This window comes from Haliotis asinina, chromosome 16 (assembly GCF_037392515.1).
Source record: "Haliotis asinina isolate JCU_RB_2024 chromosome 16, JCU_Hal_asi_v2, whole genome shotgun sequence".
In the NCBI taxonomy this organism is placed as follows: Eukaryota; Metazoa; Mollusca; class Gastropoda; order Lepetellida; family Haliotidae; genus Haliotis; species Haliotis asinina.
This window is the reverse complement of record NC_090295.1, coordinates 40,684,176-40,710,156: the sequence shown is the minus strand read 5'-3', so window position 1 is coordinate 40,710,156 and position 25,981 is coordinate 40,684,176. Positions and strand designations below refer to the sequence as shown.

At 41.1% G+C, this 25,981-nt stretch overlaps 1 protein-coding gene across 1 annotated transcript in view; it reads right to left on the bottom strand.

The window, feature by feature from the left end:
* Positions 1-25,981, bottom strand: part of LOC137267773 (neurogenic locus notch homolog protein 1-like) — a 51,665-nt gene that overhangs the window by 24,079 nt on the left and 1,605 nt on the right. The window contains exons 3-11 of the mRNA XM_067802218.1: positions 24,512-24,610; positions 23,074-23,169; positions 21,926-22,096; positions 9,208-9,245; positions 5,201-5,461; positions 4,724-4,817; positions 3,241-3,389; positions 2,295-2,380; positions 331-431 (exon numbers count right to left, since the gene is read on the bottom strand). Coding sequence (XP_067658319.1) covers positions 331-431; positions 2,295-2,380; positions 3,241-3,389; positions 4,724-4,817; positions 5,201-5,461; positions 9,208-9,245; positions 21,926-22,096; positions 23,074-23,169; positions 24,512-24,610 — 1,095 coding nt within the window. The remainder of the gene's footprint in view (positions 1-330; positions 432-2,294; positions 2,381-3,240; positions 3,390-4,723; positions 4,818-5,200; positions 5,462-9,207; positions 9,246-21,925; positions 22,097-23,073; positions 23,170-24,511; positions 24,611-25,981) is intronic.

Below are 25,981 nucleotides of genomic sequence, written 5' to 3'. Positions count from 1 at the left end.
ATGATGTGGAAATGCTTAAGTAACAGAACGACCGGAACGAACCTTCATTTATGCATCACGGGAATGAGTTTAAGAACACTTGCGCAGCTCAAAAAACCGCTGTAATACAACTGCATGGCACCGTCCGTAAGTGATCGAATCCGAACCAGTGAGACCCGTGATAAATTTCAAAACCAACAAACAGTCATGAGTATGACGTAGTCACGATGTTGAGATATTATCTCGTTATTTACGATATCGTAATACCATCACTCACTCACTCACTCACTCACTCACTCACAGATATGCATGTATCTACCATTCTCTCTTACGCACGGTATTAGTACTTACTGCAGAGACCGGTGGTAGCGTCTCTGTTTGGACAAGTGGCACAGGTGGTTGTTGTGTCGGTGAGGGAACAGTACGGCTTGTTTATCTCGTCGCCGAATTGCCTGGGTAGAAGACAAATTTTCAGAGACAGTTTAATCGAGGTTGTCATTCACTCATATCATACTACAAAGATCTTAGCATTGTGACAATGGTTGGTTATATAATTACTGTGCAAGATATCGGTGTAGGCTTCAGTCAACAATGTTGTATTCATGTCATTGTGTTGCTTTTTTTCTGAATGTTATTGTCAACTATATTAATAGCAGAGCACACAGGCATATTATATACTGGGGCAGAACGTGACTAAATATTGGTATCTAATATGGAAGGTCCTGAAGTATTGTAAGCTCGGGTAGAATGTCGTAGGTAAGTATGGCTTGGGATAGAGCGTCATAAAATATTTTCATCTGAGACAGAGAGTCCTATGCTATCGCAACCATGTAGAACGTTACAGAATATTGTTATCTCAGATAGAGAGTCCTAATGCATTGTCACCCATGCAGGGCGTCATAAAATATTCTCATCTCAGATAGAGAGTCCTAATGCATTGTCACCCATGCAGGGCGTCATAAAAATTGTCATCTCAGATAGCGAGTCCTAATGCCATGCAGGGCGTCACAGAAAATTCTCATCTCAGATAGAGAGTCCTAATGCATTGTCACCCATGCAGGGCGTCACAGAAAATTGCCATCTCAGATAGAGAGTCCTAATGCATTGTCACCCATGCAGGGCGTCATAGAAAATTCTCATCTCAGATAGAGAGTCCTAATGCATTGTCAACCATGCAGGGCGTCATAAAAAATTCTCATCTCAGATAGAGAGTCCTAATGCATTGTCACCCATGTAGAGCGTCATAGAATATCGTCATCTGAGACAGAGAGAATTAAGGTATTGCGACCCATGCACAGAATATTATCACCTAAGACAATATGTCCATGCATGGCGTAATCTAATATGTTATGTCCAGTATTGTAGACGAGGGCAGAAAGTAACAGATTAGATGAGTCAAATCCTCTTATCGGTAGAAACGTAATAAGGTCACCCGATCCTTGATGACAAGGGTGTCCGTATTCGTGAAATAAATACTGTGTGAACCAGTACTTCACCTTATGGAGAAATCTGTGATTTCATTTTAATACCGGTAATATGAACATGTTGAAACTTTTCCAATACATAACAACCGTACAACCAGGTATGCTAAGCACATTGCTAAAGCATGGAGGCATTCGAAAACTGACAAACTGAATTTCAGGCCATCACAACATTCAAAAGAGTGTATATATATTGTGTATATACATAATATATAATATATAATAAAGCATTTACAGAGATTTCGCCTCTTAAATTTATGCTTGAAATGCCAAAGTATTCATGACGTGCTTGTTCATATGACAATATACGATGTTCACATGCTTTAAAAGTAATGTCTCATACGACCGCCCAAAGGTGAATGAATGACCATTCTCAAATACTGGCCTGGCCTGCATGTCCTACACTAACAGTATGTGTGATGCTAGACTCAATGGTGTGAAATTAGGCATTGCTTAATGTGCCCACCCTGTTATTGTGCACCCTGTTAGCCTAAATCCTTTTACCTCGGAGTCAGTTCAGATACTGTTAGTCGAGGCATGTTTCCTTAAGCCCCATTCAGACGGTGAATGGTGGCCCCTTTCAAGGTGGGCTTGTTAGTTCAGCTCAGTTCATGTTCATTATTTCAGAGTCTGTTAGAAGAAGCCTCGTTACTCTGAACCACGTTTCGATCCTACTAATCGAAGGTCTGTTATATGACGATCGTGAAGACGCCAACTGTGGAGAAACGGTTAGTAGAGACCCCGTTCGTGAAGACCGCGTTAGTTGAGGTCCAGTTCATTCAGACCCGGTCAGTTAGCCTAACTCTCAGTATTGTAATGAAGGAATTCTCTTACCCTCTGACGTAGTTACACACGTAGTAGTTGCCATCGCTGCACAAGGCCTGGCCGCATCCAATGCGAATCACGTCGTCGTTGATGATCTAAAAACAATGAGCAACATAGTATGGGATATGTCAGATAGACCTTGATACCGACAAATACTTGTTGTGCTTCAGTGATGGTGGTGGTATAGTGGTGCTGGTGGTGTCGTGATGCTGATGGTGTAGTGACGGTGGTGGTGTAGTGACGGTGATAGTGTAGTGACGGTGATGGTGCAGTGACGATAATGTTTAGTGATGTGTAGTGTCGGTGATGGTGTTGTGATGGTATGGTGACGGTGTTAGTGTAGTGACGGTAATGTGTAGTGGTGGTGTAGTGATGGTGTGGTGTAGTGACGGTGGTGGTGTAGTGACGGTGACAGTGTAGTGACGGCGATAGTGTAGTGACGATGATAGTGCAGTGATGGTAATGTGTAGTGATGGTGTAGTGTCGGTGATGGTGTAGTGATGGTATGGTAACGGTGTTAGTGTAGTGACGGTAATGTGTAGTGGTGGTGTAGTGATGGTGTGGTGACGGTGATGGTGTAGTGATGGTGTAGTGACGGTGATGGTGTAGTGATGGTATGGTGACGGTGTTAGTGTAGTGACGGTAATGTGTAGTGGTGGTGTAGTGATGGTGTGGTGACGGTGATGGTGTAGTGATGGTGTACTGACGGTGATGGTGTAGTGATGGTATGGTGACGGTGTTAGTGTACTGACGGTAATGTGTAGTGGTGGTGTAGTGATGTTGTAGTGACGGTGATGGTGTAGTGACGTGGTGGTGTAGTGATGCAGATGATGTGGTGATGCTGATGGTGTAGTGACGGTGAAGGTGTAGTGATGCTGATAGTTTAGTGATGCTGATGGTGTAAGGGTGCTGATGATGTAGTGATTTTGGTGGTTGTATAGCGTTTTTTACTAACCTGTGTGTGGTGTCCCACAGCTTGACCAGTGGTAGAGCCTGTTCCGAATTCAAACCAGGCTTTTTCTCCCTGCCACCCATCAGTTATTGCGCTGAGGAAGCTGCTGTACCCCCAGGCCACGTTCTGTCCTATAGCCACGCCGGGGAGGGCTGTGGAAGAGCGAGTGGGTTGTGTTTAACGAAGCAAAGAAGAGTATCAGCTCCACAGGAGAATATCATTTTGATATGGAAGTGAATCTTAAGACCTCCAGGAGGCACGAACACATATTTTGGTTTCTTTGTTAGAGAAATTAATGACTCTAATGACTCTAAGAGTTGTTTCCATAATCACTCCCATAGAATAATTAAGGTCAGTGCAAAAGAATACCCAGTTTTGACTATCCTCAGCAACACATTCCTTTGGATGCAAAATGACGTTAAGCAACGGAGTCCCACAACATATTGAATGATACAGGTATGTGGTGTATTTTGAATCTGTTCCTCTCTTCAACGCCTTTCAGAAACATTCAATCAACCCGGCAACGCTGTGTCAAAAGACGAGAACGGAAGATTCAGTGATTTTAGGAGCGTCAGCATCAGCATCTTCTGACCAACTGACCATCATCACTAGCTACAAGCTAGTATATGAAGTAGGGAACTTCAATCCGGAACCCCGGAACAGAAGATTGTTTTGTGTTTACCGTGTTTGTGTGAACAGGTTATAATGAAACCAACATTCCACGAACAACGCATTATTGTTACACGTGTTTGGTATCATTTATTTGCCACAATAGTTCGACAGCGTTTTTTCAGGGTCAAGTGCATCCATATTTTATCAACATTTGTACGGTTTGACAATTAAATCACTTGGTTCCAGTGTACATCTAATAAACACAAGCGTGTACAGATATCAACATACGCGTTAAAATATACACAATATAGCTGTGACGGAATCTGTGCCTTCACTAAACCAACAATACTGACAATGAGCCCCAACAGTTGTGTCAATGGTGTTTACATGCACTTTAAGCAGATTCACGTTATCACGATAAAAGCGATGATCCACGTGGAGAATGCTAACATGGTGCACATTCTTTTGCACTGACGTCTTGTATTAGAAAGGAGATTGGCAAATATTTGGAAAGAATGGTTGTAAACATTATCATCTGAATAGTCAGTTTCTACATTGAATTTACTGCTACATAATAAAACACCCATCTACATGGTAGAGAGCAACTGCATACAACACGTATGATAGACTAGTCCTTAAAAAGGAAGTTATTCATTAGTCAATAACGGTTTTATTGAAAGAAACCAACGTCATGGGAGCTGGTCCTCTGAACTCCACGACAACAAAACTGGATATTTCCAGACAAAGGAACGGTATCCCAACCATGAATAACATTGAGACCTGAATTAGATACGAAATTAGCAGAATCCTAATACTATAACACCGTGTAACTTATTGCGGTGTTACAAAGCTGTGTGGCCGAGCAGGTACTTACTACTGGCGGCTCTCATTGTGCCCTGGGCCTCGTGTCCTTGCGTACATTGGCGGGCCCATTTAGCAGCAATAAGTGCCACTTCCTCGTCCCACGACTGCAAGAAACAACATATACGAGAAATAGTGTTGTTCACATTACGGCAGGTGGAGTAATGATTGAATCAAAGACACGCGAGGCAGACAAATGACCTTCTCCCGAGTTCTCATTGCTTGAAGTCCAGTCTGACCGTCAGTGAATGGTCTGGTAGCCCTAAATGATTGCTATAATTGGTTCTGATTACAAAGACAGTACAAATGTCACCGTGCGCGTAACACTGTAACCACATACGTTACAGGTACTTAATTTTAATGCACGGCAACACCTATATATGTGCACATCTTTGTTAGCAACGATTCCCCAGTGTGACAGTTAGATCCAGTGAAAGACTTAGCAGCCCAGCCACACAGTGACAGGAAGTACTCGCTGTAATCCACCTACCACCATCGGCATGGCAGCCGCAGTTGTCTCCTCCTGTCTGTGGCTGTTGTGTCTGTCTACGATGGCCTGTATATCCTGGGGCGAGAGGGTTACTTCCGAACTTCCGGCAACGTCTGTCAGACACATGGTATGGTCTTCTCGGATACTGGAATACTTGGTATCACAGACCTGAAATAGCGTGGCAAGAAAGTAAATCAGGTTTTTGGGAAACTGGCTATCTGCCTGGCCAGTCTCTGCTATGTGATTCCGGATACTAATGGTCTGGTCAAAATAATATCACGTCACTAGGTCGACACGGTCATCCCTCCTAACCTTTTGTCTCGTAATGTGAGAATACATCATACCGTCAACTTTACATGGAATTAAAAGGAACAACTCGCGTGTCTCTGCTAGAAACAGACACCTTATGGCTCGAAGATTATATACTCACATAGAAAACTACCGTAACACGTAATAATAATAAAGGCTATGATTTCATAAATCGACAGTTTTGTACAGCTAGATAGCTTGGAAAATCGAATGCTTCCATCGGTTATGAACTATATGGTTCGGGGTTTCCTGCACTAGCAAGGGCGCAGAGATGGCGCGTTGTGTGCGAGGGCGGTTCCAAGAGATGCGAGGGGCTTTCAACATTGTCGATATCATACGCATGGACAGCGATGCACTACTGAAATCCTACACAGAGCTGTTGTACCACATTTCCATGACCATCCTCTAAACCCAAGACGAGTCTCCATGGTGCGATCACTAGGTTACATCGGGTATGAGTCGTTGGTGATTTGTCAAGTCAAGCAACGGTAACATCTCTGCCATGCCTCGCTTGGAAGGTGAGGGATTTTGTAATTATTGTGTTTGGTGCACGTTATCCAGGTATTGATACTGTGATTGGTTATTGATATTTACGTGATTTCCTGAGGATTGTGCCCAAAATCTTGAAAAATACTGCACCTGTTATTTGACAATACTTATCAGCCCTAAGCGGACTCAAAAAGCCATCCTTGCTTGTCAGTAAACTACAGTTCTTCGTTCATTCTGAATTCAGATTAGTCATATAATCATTCCTTGAGAGCCAGTTTATACAGATGCAAAGTAGCTGTTGTTTGGATAAGTTCCGTTGCTGTGGTTAATGTCAACATATTGGTACTAAATTTAGTCTAGTGCGTGTTTTTATGTGTATATATTGTAACTTGTGTATTCGCAAGCGTATCATTGGCTTGCTCTGTAATAACACCTTGTAAATGACTGAGTTCCCGGATATTAACTCTACTACAAAAATGGCAACATATTGGTACTAAATTTAGTCTAGTGCGTGTTTTTATGTGTATATATTGTATCTTGTGTATTCACAAGCGTATCATTGGCTTGCTCTGTGAGCAATAACACCTTGTAAATGACTGATTTGCCAGGATATTAACTCAACTACAAAAGCTACTGATGACCGGATATTTGCTCAGCTACTAAAAGCACTGATGACTGGATATTAACTCAACTACTAAAACACTGATGACCGGATATTAACTCAACAACTAAAACCAGTGATGACCGGATATTAGCTCAACTACTAAAACCTCTGATGACCGGATATTACCTCAACTACTAAACCCACTGATGACCGGATATTCACTCAACTACTAAAGCCACTGATGGTCGGATATTAGCTCAACTACTAAAACCAATGATGACCGGATATTAACTCAACAACTAAAACACTGATGACCGGATATTAACTCAACTACTAAAACACTGATGACCGGATATTACCTTAACTACTAAAATCACTGATGACCGGATATTAACTCAACTACTAAAACACTGATGACCGGATATTAACTCAACTACCAAAACACTGATGACCGGATATTACCATAACTACTAAAATCACTGATGACTGGATATTAACTCAACTACTAAACCCACTGATGACCGGATATTAACTCAACTACTAAAACACTGATGACCGGATATTAACTCAACAACTAAAACCAGTGATGACCGGATATTAGCTCAACTACTAAAACCACTGATGACCGGATATTACCTCAACTACTAAACTCACTGATGACCGGATATTAACTCAACTACTAAAACACTGATGACCGGATATTAACTCAACAACTAAAACACTGATGACTGGATATTAACTCAACTACTAAAACACTGATGACCGGATATTAACTCAACTACTAAAACCAGTGATGACCGGATATTAGCTCAACTACTCAAACACTGATGACTGGATATTACCTCAACTACTAAAACATTGATGACCGGATATTAACTCAACAACTAAAACCACTGATGACCGGATATTAGCTCAACTACTAAAACCACTGATGACCGGATATTACCTCAACTACTAAACTCACTGATGACCGGATATTCACTCAACTACTAAAGCCACTGATGACCGGATATTAACTCAACTACTAAAACCAATGATGACCGGATATTAACTCAACAACTAAAACACTGATGACCGGATATTAAGTCAACTACTAAAACCACTGATGACCGGATATTACCTTAACTACTAAAACCTCTCATGACTGGCTATTAATCAAACTAGTAAAACCTCTGATGACCGGATATTATCTCAACTACTAAAACAGCGGATGGCCGGGTATTACCTTAACTACTAAAATCTCCTATGAGTGGTTATTAATCCAACTAATAAAACCAGTGATGACCGGATATTAGCTCAACTACCAAAACCACCGATGACCGGATATTAACTCAACAACTAAAACCAGTGATGACCGGATATTAGCTCAACTACTAAAACCACTGATGGCCGGATATTAACTCAACTACTAAACCCACTGATGACCGGATATTATCTCAACTACTAAACCCACTGATGACCGGATATTATCTCAACTACTAAAACCACTGATAACCGGATATTAACTCAACTACCAAAACCACTGATGACTGGATATTAACTCAACAACTAAAACCAGTGATGACCGGATATTAGCTCAACTATTAAAACCAGTGATGACCGGATATTATCTGAACTACCAAAACCAATGATGACCGGATATTGACTTAACTGCTAAAGCCAGTGGTGACCGGATATTAACTCAACTACTAAAACCAATGATGACCGGATATTAACTGAATTACTCAAATACTGATGACCGGATATTACCTTAACTAATAAAACCTCTTATCACTGAATATTAACCCAACTACTAAAACCTCTGATGACTGGTTATTAACTCAACTACTAAAGCCACTGATGGTCGGATATTAGCTCAACTACTCAAACACTGTTGACCGGATGTCAACTCAACTACTCAAACACTGATGACCGGATGTCAACTCAGCTACTCAAACACTGATGACCGGATGTCAACTCAACTACTCAAACACTGATGACCGGATGTCAACTCAACTACTCAAACACTGATGACCGGATGTCAACTCAACTACTCAAACACTGATGACCGGATGTCAACTCAACTACTCAAACACTGATGACCGGATGTCAACTCAACTACTCAAACACTGATGACCGGATATTAACTCAAATAATAAAACCACTGATGACTGGATAGTAACTCAAATAATATAACCACTGATGACGTTAGCCCAACTACTAATACATTGGTGAGTGAGTGAGTGAGTGAGTGAGTGGCGTGTGTTTTAAGACCGGAAATGTTTAGATAACATGATATGTTGTACCTTGTCGAATGAAAAATTATAAGCTTATAACCTTTTGTCCTGTGTTTACTTAGTATATGTCAAGTTACCCTCACAGCGAGAATTATCTGTTGTGACGTGTCATTTCATAAATAGCGTTCACATAATGAGTATAATAATACACTTTAGCCAGGCTCTTCTCGAAACGTTCGTAACCTTACTTCGTAAGTCCATTCTTAACACATTGGATACGATCAAAGTTACGAATTCTTAGGGTTACTAACGTTTGGAGAATAAGGGCCCAGATTTCTAAATGTGTACGGCTATGTCTTTTGAATCATTGAATGTTAAAATCAACATACCATCCTTGCTTTGCGGGAAACAGTTTTGTGCTGAAGATCTGGAACAGACAAACGGTTTATATAATTCACCCACATCATAATGTTAGAAATTAACACAAGGTTGTTAATTATTGATTATACAAGGTCGAGAATATTTAGGGATTGAAGAATGCCATATCGAACAAAGCGACTACACCAGAACAAATGATACACCGATTACCATTCAATTTACAATATAAATCTATAATATCGATGCACTTTATGAACGCAATCAATAACAGCATATCTATTGAACCGAGGACAAACCTCACATTTTAGGCTTTGCAATAATGCATGATATATGGTGACTTTAGATCGATAGAGAGTTTCGATTTATTAAACGTTTGATGTTTCATTGAAAAAATGCCACGCTGAAGACATTTTGCCGAAATGTGATCACCACTGGCGTATAGCCACAACATGACGAATTCTTTAACTTTACCTTATGCTATTTTATAAATTTTAATTTAATTTAACAAACTGCAAAATATATACCAGGTTCTCATATTATAAAAATGAAGGTGGTATGCCATGCACCTATATTTGATTATGTTTCACTTTTTTGGGTACAGTTTCCAACCTGTCACAGACCAGCGGGAAGATACGTGTTAGAATTGATCTTCAGTAGCCCATGCTTGTCGCAAGAGGATACATACGGGATCGGGTTGTCAGGCTCGCTGACTTGGTTGACACATGCCATCGTATTCAATTACGTAGATTAATGCTCATGCTGTTGACCATTAGATTGTCTAATCAAGACTCGCTTATATAACAGATCGCCGCCATATAGCTGGATGATGATGATGATGATGATGATGATGATGATGACGATGATACTAGATCATGATATTACTTGTATAATAATAAAATAAAAAATGTAAAAAAAAATATTTCATGTGAAATATATACCAAATTCTATCATAACAAAGATCGGTCATACACTTTCTGTCGTTGACATGCACATTTACAAAGACATTAAGTAGAATCTCCACACCTATTAACTTTAATTTTATGGGCAACTAACACGTAACAGTTAGAGTGACACGTAAGTACTTACATCCACCCTATTGTATACTCGTAAATGTGATTCAGCAGACACACCAGTCACATCTGTCTAAATCCTCACAATACGTTGTTAGTCGATAGAAGTACACGGCAAAGATACACAAGCTTAAGAAACGAGACGGCCACAAGAATAGATTCTATTAACTTTTCTCCTTTAGATGTCCATTTTAAACAAACAGAACACAGTAACGATTCTTTCAGAAGAGTAGGTATGTTTGTGTCTAAGAGTTAAATATTTGATGTCAATATGGTGTATTTGTGAAACCGTGACAAGGTGGGTGTGGCACCTTTGTCATTATAATGGCAGGAAAGATTCCACCTGACATATATTGACATACCTGGATGTGCTATACATTAAGATGTCTGCTTTGAATAGTCTGTTGCAAGTAGGTAAATCCCATGGCGTCATACCCGGCCAACAACGCCGTAAAATGTAACAAATGTCCTATATTGACATTACATATGACACATGAAAGAGGGGAACGCACAAACCATAAAAGTAGAACAGTTATATTATGAAGTTCATATCGAAACTGGTTGAATTTGTTACAGGAGATTAACTAGACAAAATCCATATCATAAACATTTTAAGTCATGGGGAATGAAAAAAATTAAATAAAAAATAAAAATAAAAATAAAATAAAAATTTTGATCTGACTGTCTACACGTTGACCTTGACCTTCAAATATAAATTGTCTGTGCAATTAACTCTGTAATTGACTAGTACTGTAACTGCCATCTGTGTTTCTGTGTTTGGGTCGACTGCCGTTAACTGTCCAAAGGTCAGCTACCTTCAGTGGCGGTATTTTGCTGGCCGATTGTTTGCTTCTGTGCATTACCAGAAACACAGGACTACATGTTAACATATCTGTGATTACACAATCTCGGCAAAGCACAAACTAGAGTACTTTTGTTGGGTTGAGTCCCATCCGGGATTCGAACCCACAATCTCAGTGTCAGGCACTTTCTCAGCTTTCGCTTACTGAGAAAAGTGTAATACATGATATAGCGTATATTACATTAGACCACTTTAATAGACGCATTGTGTTTTCACAGGAGTAGTCCGTATAAATATGCTTTTCATCTTGAAATCAGTAGCACTGAAACATGTTACATGGATACCCGACACACCTGTGGGGAGGAACCAATTTGTAATAACAGGTATTAAACATGTTCATGAAATCGAATTTCATGGTCGTGTTTGGCTAGACGATACCTTAAGTTCAGTTCATGAAAGAGAATGTTCCTTATTGAAATTCTTTGTAATTCTTCAATCGAATCGCGAGTCAGAATGTTAGTTTCGGGGCGTTAACAGACGTCCTTTGAGCTTACCTAGTTGACAAATTGATGAGGCATTTAATATTTTACAAATATGGCTTAAACTGGCCATGGAGGTTCACACGTAGGTAGGAACATTAGTACACATGTACCGATACTGTGCTCGATTCTATGATAGTATAATGCGGTGCTAGGTTGCGTCATTTATCCCGCAACTTGTTTCGAAGGTTTATACCCAGGACCGCCTCATTTGTAATTTCTGCAGTGAAATCAGTTGTGGCTCTCTTGTGAATACAATTATTGGGAAATACGACTGTCCCCGGCTGACACCGTTTCGAAAAGGCGTTCACCTTTTAAAGCTATTAAAGCCCATTAAAGCAACTCATATGGTACATGTACTGTATCTGACAGACATTTCGCAGCTAATCTCTGTTTCAGGGTAACTGCAAAAACACTTTGCTGATCCTAATATTAATTAGGATTATTTATTAGGTCTTAATCTGCCTATACCATGACGATCTATGTCATGCAGATTATACTATCTGTATATGCATTAAGTCGTACCTCTCTATGAAGGCAGACCGTTCAACACAGACTCACGGTGACTAACGCCCTGTTTTCCCCAATATGAAGCACCCCGTTGTATGTTCAAGGGGCGTGTAGACAAGCATATTGTAAACTTCTCCTAACACCGTGCTTCTAAACACTGGTCTCATTCAAACAGAGAAGCTGCAGAAGACACGCATGGTCCACAAGGAAACAATGGGAAGGAGGAAGTGACCAACACGCAGGGGGTCCTGACAGTCCAACGAGAGATACGATAAACTCCTGGTAATCCCACAAATCAAAGGACAGAATAAAGGTGACCTTTACCATCTGATATCCACACCGCCTCTACGGTCAATCGGGTGAACTGGCACGTGGTAAAGGAGATCTCAGAGAAATCATGGCCTCCTACATAGTGATGTGACAAATACGACAGACAGCCATTACATTTATACTATTATTAAGAGGTAGCTATTTGCCCGTTGCACCATGAACCAGTATATGTAATGAAAACAATGATTTGTAAATTGGGAAACAGCTAGGTTAGGAAAAATCAGCTTATACTGTACTGATGTGCTTGATCAAGGGAATAAGAGATAATTGGCTGACTTTGAGTGCCAGCGTTTCGCTGTCTGACTCTGAGAGTGTGGGTTCGAATACTGAATGGGACTTAACCTAACAGAAGTACTGGAATCTGCACATGTTACAAGGAATAAAGTATCAAAGATGTCGACACTATGCCAGTTCTTGCTATGGACACATTCAGGCGACAACACTGATCAATTCAAGTTCAGTACTCGTAGAATTCGAATGTCACTAGATAAACAAATTTTCCTGAATGTCTTCCTTCTGAACTTTTGAAATGCTGGCGTAACTTTGACTTATATGATGATACGTCATGTGTTTGTCGTTAAATATTAAAAAAAATCCGGGTTCTGATAAATCACCAGATATTAGGTTCATATTCTGACAAAAATAGAAATTCAAATTAATTCCTTAACGGAATATATTTTGAATGTATCATGAATCATGATACATTCAAATAAGAAGAGGGCGTTATATCATAGAGACATACATCCTAAAGTTAGGTGGTGTTAGATTTGGACACAATGTGTTTTTTCCCCTGAAATGTGTGTTTCTTTAGGGACACTTTGTTTGGTAACTGCTTCACTACAGACTATTCATGTCAATGGAAAACCCAACTTTGTCACAACTTCAATAATAGTTTATCGACGTACGGGCGTTTTATCTCCGAGAAAACATACAACTTTCCTCCATGTTTGTCAGGGATCACGACGGGGGTTTAATAGTATTGTGGGCCAAATCCTGGGGTTCTGTCCTGATTCCGGCCTTCCGAGTTCGATCCCCCATCTGGACAACATACTCTAAGTCCCTCGACACGACAAGGATATTACATTATGTGGCATATTACAGTGCTCACTCACCCGTGAAATTACCACTGTTGTCCACTTCAAACGTTAAACAAATATTTATTTGGACACATTAACTGTGGCAACCACACACTGAGCTGTCGTCAAACCGGATCCAGGCATAGTGTCATTTATAATGTCATAATGTCCCATAATATATGTCGTAAACAACACGACGTGCAGTGTTATGATCAACTTACGTGGAATAGTACTTGGTGTTAAACGGGCTTGAAAAATTATGACGTTCTTTGGCAATCGCGTTAGGTCTGTCAGGGATATGTGAGCTTTAGAAGACGCGTAAATATAATCAATTTCAAGATATGTACAATCTATTTCAATGTCAGGTTGGGGGAAAACTGATTTCTACAGAAACGATAATTTGCTAGTAATCTCAACTTCTACATAAACAACCATTTACTAATCTGGACACGTTTCTAACAAAGTGGCATTTGAAAGAAATGATGATAACTTATGGAATAAGTCTTAAACATTATTCAGAATATTGACATAATACACCGTCAGCGCTAGAAAAAAAAACAGTCTTGGTTGTCTATGAAACAGATTCCAGACACAATAAAAATGAAAGTTAACATTGATTACTTGTCATGCTTTCCTAACTCTGAGCTTTTGATAAATATAAAGACATCTATGTGTATCTTGTATGATAATGGCCTCACCTTCAGACACGGAATTTCGTGAGTAGAGCACTAGAGTGAAAAAACCCGCGGCACATAGTGCTAGGGCTACGGCAGGGGCGACAGCCTTCATCCTCGCTCTTTACCACCCGGGTCGACACTGCTTCTAATTGGATGCATGTGAAGACGTCCGCGTATTTATTCAGAGGACCTGCACCTCTCGCGTCATAATGGACGACCCCATCATGTAGGTTTCATTCATTAGGGTATGTCTTATGTATGCAAATATGAAGTTCATAGGGGGTACAGGGTCTGATGTAAATTACAACCACAGACGATGTGCTGAAGTGGTTATGATTAAAGCAAAATACTAGACACTGTGTATTTTCTGATTCGGCACTGAAACTTTTGAAGCAGTATTAATCGGGTTTGACATATTTGCCTACATTTGTTGTAAGAATACAAAGACTACCAAAGCCAACGGGAAAGGGACTGAATCACTTCCTTCTGTCCAGTCGTTTACCTAGACTTCTTATTGAATGCTGACACCGTTCTCAAACATGGCTTACAGAGAAACGTATAGCAGTCGTGTACTGTGCTCAAATATATTTAAGTCGAAATAAACCACTTGTCTTCTCCACATAATGCTTGTGTAATCATACGTTGGTTTTCAGATCCCATATTTATATTTTTTTCATTCCATATGAGCATCACTTCACACAACATGTGACCCATACACTCCAAAACCGTTTCTTCAGGGACTGACAGGTGGTTCAGAGAGAAAACACATACTAACAAACTTGACGTTAACATGATTTTTAAAAAATCAGCATCAGATGCGATTTTAATTAATACAGTTAAAATGTAACCCAGTAAAGCAGTTCATATCTGAATAAGGAAAACGTTAACCCTGGTATAGGTAAGACCTCTGTATACAGTGAAATAGGTAACTGTGCTTCCTGTGAAGTTCGGGTAAGGTATATATTGAACCGCAAAAGAAACGTCACACCGATAGAGGTGTCTTAAAACACACACATTCATTCGCTCTAATTAACAGCTAATTAACAATCAAAACGAAGGATGGAGTTCAAACTTGACACTTTCGGTACCAAAAATGGTACCAATAGGATACCTCAAAGTCAGTATCGAGGGTGGTCTCTATGGGCATCGATGACGGCGTTTCAGTTGCATCGTTTGTACATAGAATGAATTAGCCGGTTGATGAAGGCCATAGGCACATGGACCCTTAAACTGCAAATGCCTGATCGAGTCCAGCAGCAGTTGCTCCCCTTAGTTGGAGGTTATTGAACCTCGTCCCAACGGTATTTTGTTGGACTTAAATCCGGAGTGCAGGCCAGTGTAGGGTTAGGATACCCAATGTTGCTCTGGTAGTGTGGGAACGAACGTTGTATAGCTGGAAGATGTGATTTCTGTGTCTTCCGGAATATGACACAGTGTGCGGTGTTGGTCAACAGCTCGCTGTCACGTCATTTCCTAGTCCTGGACCGAGATTCTGGAACACAATGGGACCAACTCTGATTCAGACTAACTGCACTCCAAACCAGGATGATTTAAAAACTCCACGAGTTTCTTTAAACAATACATTCACAAGAAAACCGTTCCCCACACCTTCGCTATACTCTCACCCTGCCATTGGTTGTCGAAACACAATGTAGGCTGTCACCAATGAAGAAGCCACAGTTCTCCATTGTCGACATAACCAATGCCCAAACTGAGTTGCCCATTGCAGTCAGTTTAGAAGATGACGAGCAGTGAGGACAGGATCCCGATATGGTCTGTGACATCAGAGGTGTCCTCCGCGCAAATGTCGACGCACTGTATCGGCACCAGTGTGTCTGTGTCCCAATGGTCTGGCGTGCTGTTTCCGTCGCTCTGGTGAAGCGATACTGCAGTTCTTAGGGCACTAACTGTCGGTCTTGATGTTATTCTCGTCGTCCAGTGCGTTTCACGAATGTCACAGGGAACATTTTACAATGTCTACCTTTTCAGCTGTGCTTGATTGATATGATTTTTCATCAGAAAACACGCTGATGTTAGTAATAACTGTCAGGATTGAAAACAAATGTTATTATAACAAAACAGAACGATTATACCAAAAATACCACCAAGTAAGAATAAAATTTTGCATTCGAGTTTGAAATGAGACGTTTCTTTTGCGGTTCAGTTTAAAATGGACTCCAAACAGAGACATTAAGAGCTACGACTTTGTCGTGTTGTGTCCAGTTAGTGACAGACCCGTATAGACTCGACCGAGGTAGCACACGGTATGGCCGTGACTAGCAGTTTTGATTCCATATCGCAGTTATACACAACTTAGTGTCGACATCATCCGAAGTTCAGAAGACAAGGGTTGGACAATAGGCTGTATTCAGATGAGTACATGAGCATCGGGTCGCCGTGCGGAAAATTAAACTCTGTGCACGAACGTTGTTGTTTGTGGTAACAATATGATGGTATGAAGTGTAGTAACAACTAACTGCAGAACTCAACTGATCATGGTTAATGTAATGGTGACAAACATCATGGACGTTGTGATTCAGATATTGTTAATGTTAACTATATCGTTTAACGTTATACTCCAACACCTGTGAAAGTGAAAGTATGTAAGATAAAGCGAGTTGTAACGGTCGTCTTGAGTAGGACTCCTGGCTCACCAAGACCGGTTGTTCCTACAAGTGTCTCCGCATCAGTACATGGCTAGGAAAGAACATGTGGAAAGCACACGAACTAGATTCAATCAATAACTCAATTTGACATTAGCTGACACTGGGGAACACGCCGGTCAGGTTGTTTTCAATAAATTGGTGTCTTCAATGCCCAATAGCCACCTTGCCCATATCGATGCAAATGGTGGACATACTCTTTATCGACAAGGTGAATTAAGTAGATGCACCATGACTCTTTTAGGGAGTGTGAGACTCCCTGTACTAGGTATGGGATTAATCGGTGTTTCAACACAATAACATCTACAGTTCATTAAATGGTGCATAGTCACTTTCTCCGTCACAATATTATCAGTCGCTCCTAGTCTGATTAAGCCTTAGTTCTTGCTCAATAGGGAGAGACAGTGAAAACAGCGAGATGACGTCAGTAGGGGTTTATCAGACATCTCCTCGTGTGCGGCGTGTTACGTTCATTGTCTGCACTGGTCCATCATCATTACCTCACAGTCAAGATAAAAAATGGATCCTTTCAGCTACTTTTATTTTTTTTTCTACTGGCAACATACTTTCGACTAAGTGCAATTCCGCTTCTGCCAACAGAGGCCATTTGCTTCTATCCTGCTTGACCTGCGTGGAGCGCTACTAAAACTCTGCACGTTGGGTTAATCCCTTTGTGCCTCTAATCAAACATCCGTAATTGAAAACAAATAAACACGCGCAAAGGTCCAGGTTGTGAGGTTAACGTCCAGCGTCAGTATGTGGGTGTGGGGTGCTGCTAACGGCATCCTTACTGATTAGCAGGGGAGACAACTCGGTGAGGCATTAACGTCACTGCATCAGCTTTGCAATAGCAGCACAACAAACAAAAGTAGCTGAGTGTGCTGATATGTAATGAAATAACAAGCTGGGCCAAAATGCCGGGTCACGATGACATATTACACTATCCATCAAATCAACTGTGACATGTGACAAGCATGGATTGCTGTAGATCAAGTCTGACTCTGATCTTCACGGCGCTACCTACACACGATGTCTTGCATGCCAGATGCAGCACTGATATTGACACCGTTATATCAATAAACCTTACGGAAGTTAACGGTGTAACTTATGGCAACATTGATGGTTGAGAGTATGAGTACGGGTAAGAGGGTGGTTTTTAAGCCGCGTTTCAAAATACATCAGTAATATTACGTAGGGAACATCAGAATAGACATTGCACAGAGTACTCTAGGGGATAGGACACGTACCTTTCTCGTGACAAGTAAGCACTTCAGCTACCCCTTGTCAGTTACCCTACCTTTCCTGACGGTGAGGATTTTGGAAAGATAAAATGTATTGGCATTGCAATTACAGTTACACTAATGTCGGATAAATTTCGTGTAAAGAGTTCAAATGTTTCATATTCATATCACACACACACACACACACACACACACACACACACACACACACACACACACACACACACACACACACACACACACACATTGTTCATTTACAGTAAATCAAAGTTACGGACTCTTACATGGCAGCATCATACAACTGTTACATAAAACATACAAAACATATCCTAAACTGTTCAACTATTGGTTATTCTTAAGTCTGTGTAAAAGCAGATTGAATAAAAACTTAGAACGCGGTGTGTATGTATGTATGTATGTGTGCGTGCGTGCGTGCTTGCGTGCGTGCGTGCGTGCGTGCGTGTATGTATGCATGTATGGCTAGACCCTTGAATAAACTATTTTAGATTCTTTTTCAGTTTCTGTCCTGAGTGACTCATGGTCAGCAGGGGCAAGTTCCTTTCATCATCTATCCCGGAGATAAACCGTTTACCCCGGTGATGCGTTTCTAAAGTAGTTCAGTATATTCATCAATGCATGACTTAATCTTCATGGGGAATATGCTTCTACAGATAAGCCGTTGATCAAAGAAAAATAAGCACTCAAAACATGGACTTAAAACATTACAAACATCACCAAAACGCGACAAGACAATAATTCTTCCCCGACACACTGAGACCTGTATAAAACACATGACTCATAAATAACTATTTCTCATCTGTTTCATTTCTAGGTATTATCAAACATTGATGTATGCTTTCTTTTGCCATCAGTTTAGTTGATAAATTTGCACAAGTAATAACATAGCATGAAGTGGAGTGATTGACTCCCAGTCTACACATGAAGGCGGGCCAGGCTCGCCAAGTATTCCTTTCTGCATTAAGCATCAGGTTCCATAGACTCATGTCTGCCTCTATGGTTGTCAATGTTGAGTATATTTAACTATGGGAGTTGACGCTAGAAGTACTAAAGACGAGCAAACAACACCGTCATCTAAGAGAACCTTATGAATAAATATACCGTGGGACTGCCCAGCGGTTGCTGCATGTCTCGTGTATAAGGTCAGAGTACCGAAAAAAGAAACATATCGTTTGTGTGTTGAAAGTTCTTACTGTTACCAGCGACTGACACAAGACCATTGTGGTATGGACCCGTGAAGGTCCCGGGGTAGAATAGGCCTTCAGCAACCCATGCTTGCCATAAAAGGCGACTCAGCTTGTCGTAAGAGGCGACTAACGGGATCGGGTGGTGAGGCTCGCTGACTTGGTTGACGCATGTCATCGGTTCCCAATTGCGCAGATCGATGCTCATGTTGTTGATCACTGGATTGTCTGGTCCAGACTCGATTATTTACAGACCACCGCCATAAAGCTGTAATATTGCTGAGTGCGGTGTAAAACTAAACTCACTCACTCACTCACCCATTGTGGTATGAGGAAGTACGGCTGTGTATTATATGTTAGTAATAACTCGACAAACGTTGAAGACTAATCGTAAATTTTAAAATGAACTTTTTGCTCCACTTTATCAACTTCATCAGAAAGAGTAGAAAGTGTCATGGAAAAGGACAAGTACAAAATGTTTTAAAAGAGGCCCTTATTGCTTGCATGTAGAAGGGGGAAGGGTGTATGAGCTGATGATGCGTATAACTAGTCGGACTGTAACAAGCTAACCCAGTCTCTGGTATATGAGCTGATGATGCGTATAACCAGTCGGACTGTAACAAGCTAACCCAGTCTCTGGTATATGAGCTGATGATGCGTATAACCAGTCGGACTGTAACAAGCTAACCCAGTCTCTGGTATATGAGCTGATGCGTATAACCAGTCGGACTGTATCAAGTTAACCCAGTCTCTATCGGTAGACTTTTGTTTGTAATCTGTATATCAGGATATCAAACCATCTGGTGTTGTGACATCAACATTTTAAAACCGTTGTATCAGTATCATGCCCGAACCTATCAACACGGCCCTTGAAGATCCGGATTAGCATTAATCTTCAGTAACCCACGCTTGTCGACATGACGACCAAAGGGATCGGGTAGTCAAGCTCCGTGACTTGGTTGATACATGTCATCATATCCCATTTGCGTGGAACAATACTCAGGCTGTTGATCACTGGATTGTCTGGTCCAGACTCGATTATTTAATAAAGCTTTAATACTGCTGCGTGCGGCGTTAAACAATAACCATTCTACAAACGTCTTTTTTTCTTGAGTAACTTTTCATGTTCTTCAGACATAGATTGACATGTTTTCATTTTTTCGCATCTTTTTTACAGAGTAAACACAACAGCTCAGTCGCTGTGACATGTAAACCCTAACGGTATTGAGTGAGTGAGTTTTACGCCGCTTTTTAGCAATATTCCAGCAATATCACGGCGGGGGACACAAGAAAATGGACTTCACACATTGTACCCATGTGGGGAATCGAACCCGGGTCTTTGGCGTGACGAGCGAACGCTTTAACCACTAGGCTACCCTCCGCCCCTTGAACTGCCAGTAAAGTATGTGAAAATTAGTTATTTGTGAGACCATTGGCCCATTAATGTTAGCCGACGTTGATACAACGTTGGCTCGGAGGTCAAAATGACATTGGTCCAACTTTGGTCAAACGTTAGAATGCTCTCTGACCGCTGTGTAAAACTAATACTTCACCATCAGTGTTATAAGTGGTGTTCTGTTTTTCATTTTACATATTGTAGCCGACATACGAGGCAGGTGCTTGTTTCACTTCTTTATGAAGCATTTAAAATATGGAGTAATTAATAAGGACAACAATATATGGATGGACAGCTTCGTTATTGCTGTGAGCGCCACATTCCAGTGAATGAATGATAAGTGATTCATTATAAATGACTTAGTTTAGCTATTGATATTTAATTAATTTGGGAGTGACATCAGAGTTATAAACACGAGGGCACATCGTCACACCAGTCCCATCGCGGACGTCTCGATGCCCTGTTGTAGCACCAGAGTCTGCCAGAGGGACGTACACCTCCCCCCGAGGGGTCACGACAGTAGTTCCCGGCCAGGGCCGCCGTTTCACCCAGGGTCTCAAAATGAACGTCCGAGTAACGGTGTCTGTTCGGTGACTGAGAGGCCCAGTTTTGGCACGTGAAACCGCTGTTGGTCGTTGATAGTGTTCCCTTGTAAAGATGGACGCCGTTCCTCGCCAAGTAGCAAGTAGTTACTAAAAACATAAAACCGTAGCCAGACAGGTAAATATTTTGTTTCGTAACTAATCCAGTGATTGGGATTATGAGCGTCTGTCAATACAACTGGAATATAACATGTATTAACAAAGTAAGTGATACCAACGTCATGGACATTTTACGTCAAGTTGCTAAAGACCAGTTCTTACCCGGATCGTGAGTTTCTATTAGACATGTATATAGTCATTATGTTTTTATGGAATACATCAATTCCATCGGTTGCTGGGGATATATATCACAGCTGCCATGCAATCGAAGTGGAACAACATATCGCAGTCTATCAACAGGACACTGGGACACAGTCTCACTTAATAATCAAGGTCGTTTATGGACGACGGTGAACATTCCTCATCATCCATAATATGAGCCGTTATTTCATTCGCCATTTATATGCCCACCGATTTTTGTTGACTTCAGATAAATCGTAAAACCCCAAAATGAAGTTTTACAAAAAAAATCAGCATCACTGTCCGACAGTAACAGACGGGCAGTAAGAAACTAAGACATACCATCAGTACATGTGAAGTTCGGTGGTGTCCAGGCCCCGTCCACACCACACGTCGAGTTGTACACACTGTCCCCCGTGTTCACTGACCCATCTTTGCACGTGTAAATCGCCATCTTGTCCACAACTACCACGTCGGCGTTCGCTACTGTCGGCGGAGTCAGGCACAGCTCGGCTGGATGATTGTAAGAACGACAATAGTCAGACGAAAAATGAAAATACTAAACAGTCTTGAATACAACGGGATATTTAAAGGAACAAACAATTCTGGACGGTATTACTGTTACAGTACAGCTTCACGTCAGTGAGTATGAACAATTATACCTAGAACATAGTCAATGTGATTTGTCCTGGACGCAGAGAGGGAACAGGGAAATAGTATTTAGTCATGCTTAACATATCATAAAATTGAAAACCGTTACACACTGAAAATGTACCTCAGTTTAATCAGCAGCGAAACTAGTATTAATCTTGTTTTATTTTGACTCTTACTCCTGAAAGATATCTTGATGTTGTTACACAAAGTCTGCTGGTTAGATGCTCGTAGTGCGTCGGAATCACGAGGACTCAGAAATAAACGTGCGATGTTGGCGGGAACACAAACAGGGGTGTGTGGGCCTCGTTCAACTATGTAAGAACTGTCTTTTTATAATTTTGATCGTAACAAACAAACCCGTTTAAAGGAACCCCAGTGAACTGGAGATTCAGAACCCGGTGATATCTAGATTCGCTTCTTTTAGAGCTTTAGCATTGCAGAGCTAGACAGTAGGGAAAATATTGTCGATCAGAGACTGTGAAACATACCAGAACTGCCCTCTGACCAGTCTCTGAGTGTGTTACCCGGATCTTCCCTTTGTGTCCGACAGTAAAGGATCTGTCACGTGTTCACGGTTACGAAGTGAATCACGGCAAATCGTGACATTCTGAATTTTAAGAGCAGTGAAATCTGTTACCCTCGCATCGAGGCTTGTAGTCATTCAGGACATGTTCGCTTGAAGAGTTAGTGAGTGAATTTAGGTTTACGCCACTTTCAGCAAAATCTCAACAATATCGCGGTGAGGGACACCGAACACAGGTTTCACACGGTTGCAATAAGAAGGAACCTATGATGTAATAGACAGAATTACATCATGTCAGGAGATCTAGACACACCCGATTCTTCACAGAACTCCCCAGTGTAGTTTCCCGGACATGCGCACTGGCAGCCGTCCTGTAGAGTCCCACCATTTAGGCACACCTTTTCACATCCTGTGTGGAGAAAACGTGTCGGAATTCACGGATGATAGTAATAAACAGTCACATTATTTAAATGTTCTTAGATATAAAGACAAATTGTATTACGTATATACTAAGGATATTATTTGTGTGGGAAATTGTTATTTTACGCCGCTTTGTTTTCGCAAGAGACGCTGGCCACTGACGTTGACCACGGACGAGTCTGAGGTGAAGGACAACGACTGGATTCAAACCTACGATCGACTTTAAAGCCAACTATCACAGCCCACTGATACATGGGTCCTTTAGGTTTTGAAGTTTCAGTCATATTCGTGGAAATACTCGCAGGTACTCTTCTGTTGTCTTTATTCACTGACGCGCAGTAGTACATCACTCTATACGATCTTCTATATATCTTGTGCAGAGAAGGGAACATGTGTTTGAGGTTGTGGCTGGGATGTGCCTATCCCACATACGGAATTTATGTGTCTATTGACTTGGATATTTAATTTTGAACTGAATGTACGAGATGCCCACAAGCGAGCGTACTCACTGGGAGCGCAAATGCCACACAGGACCGGACACACGTTAGACAGCAGCTGGTCACTACACATAGATGCCGCTAGAGAGGTGACACACACAGGCGGGTCGACGACCAGGCTACAATTAGCTGAAGCCATGAAGAAATCAGCAGATTACCTCTCTTCACGCAGTGGTAAATTCATATGTTATTGTTTTTTAAATGTGGAAATGTTAAAATATGAAAGTCACTAGAAGATAGAAAATTATTATTAATGAGGAATTTGCCTTGCCTTTCTCACAACGTGTTCCTGTATAGAGCCCTGGGAGGGGGCAGAGACACCCACAGGTGGACGGGTCGATGATCCCGCCATTGAGACACGTTGCAGACCCGCAGTCAGGCACTACAAGCACACAGAATAACCCAGTTCTTGTAACATCGCCTCTATAACGTTACATTTAGTTAGAAGTTACGAACTTACGGTACAATACTTGTCGTTACAAGTAGTCTTTATGTATTGAGCAACGATATGCATCCAATAAATGCTGTTTAATGCTTTCACAATTATAAGACCCATGTGCACAACATTGTTTAAGAAATTGCGAATGTGTATCACTTGCAGTAAAGCGAAATTAATGGTTCACACATTTTTTTCTGAAGAATAATTTCTTGTTTAGCAAATTCTACAACCCTTTACAAAAACAGTTACATTATAGTACTCTGAAAAAATTAAACTTTGTACTGCTACTTTCAAACAAATACTACATTATTTGTTGACATTCTGTTATTGTTTGGTTAAAGTAGTAAATCAGGAAAGGAAATTCACGTGGCCAGCGAGTGCTGAACGCAGCACACCTTGCGTCTCACACTGGTCGCCTGTGTATCCCGCAGGGCAGCCGCAGGTACAAGGGAGACTATCCTGCGTTCCCCCGTTCTCGCACGTCTTGGAGCACTCTACATTGACAAAGGGAAAATTGTTCAATGAGAGCTAGTACTAAACATGTCTACCGGTACGTGTAAGCGCTATACCTGTCAGTATTTGGAGTTTACGATAAGTCTGGGCATCCCTGGACAAAGTGATCTCAGCGCTAAGGTGATCGGATCGTAACTCTCATACAATAACATAGACTTACGACTGGGCTAGTGCTCAAGTGATCGTAACTCTCATACAATAACATAGACTTACGACTGGGCTAGTGCTCAAGTGATCGTAACTCTCATACAATAACATAGACTTACGACTGGGCTAGTGCTCAAGTGATCGTAACTCTCATACAATAACATAGACTTACGACTGGGCTAGTGCTCAAGTGATCGTAACTCTCATACAAGAACATAGGCTTACGACTGGGCTACTGCTCAAGTGATCGTAACTCTCATACAATAACTTAGGCTTACGACTGGCCTAGTGCTCAAGTGATCGTAACTCTCATACAATAACATAGACTTACGACTGGGCTTGTGCTCAAGTGATCGTAACTCTCATACAATAACATAGACTTACGACTGGGCTAGTGCTCAAGTGATCGTAACTCTCATACAATAACATAGACTTACGACTGGGCTAGTGCTCAAGTGATCGTAACTCTCATACAATAACATAGACTTACGACTGGGCTAGTGCTCAAGTGATCGTAACTCTCATACAATAACATAGACTTACGACTGGGCTAGTGCTCAAGTGATCATAACTCTCATACAATAACATAGACTTACGACTGGGCTAGTGCTCAAGTGATCGTAACTCTCATACAATAACATAGACTTACGACTGGGCTAGTGCTCAAGTGATCGTAACTCTCATACAATAACATAGACTTACGACTGGGCTAGTGCTCAAGTGATCGTAACTCTCATACAATAACATAGACTTACGACTGGGCTAGTGCTCAAGTGATCGTACCACTCATACAATAACATAGACTTACGACTGGGCTAGTGCTCAAGTGATCATAACTCTCATACAATAACATAGACTTACGACTGGGCTAGTGCTCAAGTGATCGTAACTCTCATACAATAACATAGACTTACGACTGGGCTAGTGCTCAAGTGATCGTAACTCTCATACAAGAACATAGGCTTACGACTGGGCTAGTGCTCAAGTGATCGTAACTCTCATACAATAACATAGACTTACGACTGGGCTAGTGCTCAAGTGATCGTAACTCTCATACAATAACATAGACTTACGACTGGGCTAGTGCTCAAGTGATCGTAACTCTCATACGATAACATTGACTGACGACTGGCATTGTGCCAAGTTAATGTTGATTTGTATCTTACAACTGGCGCTAAGGGTACTTTGTACAACGGTTTCCTGGA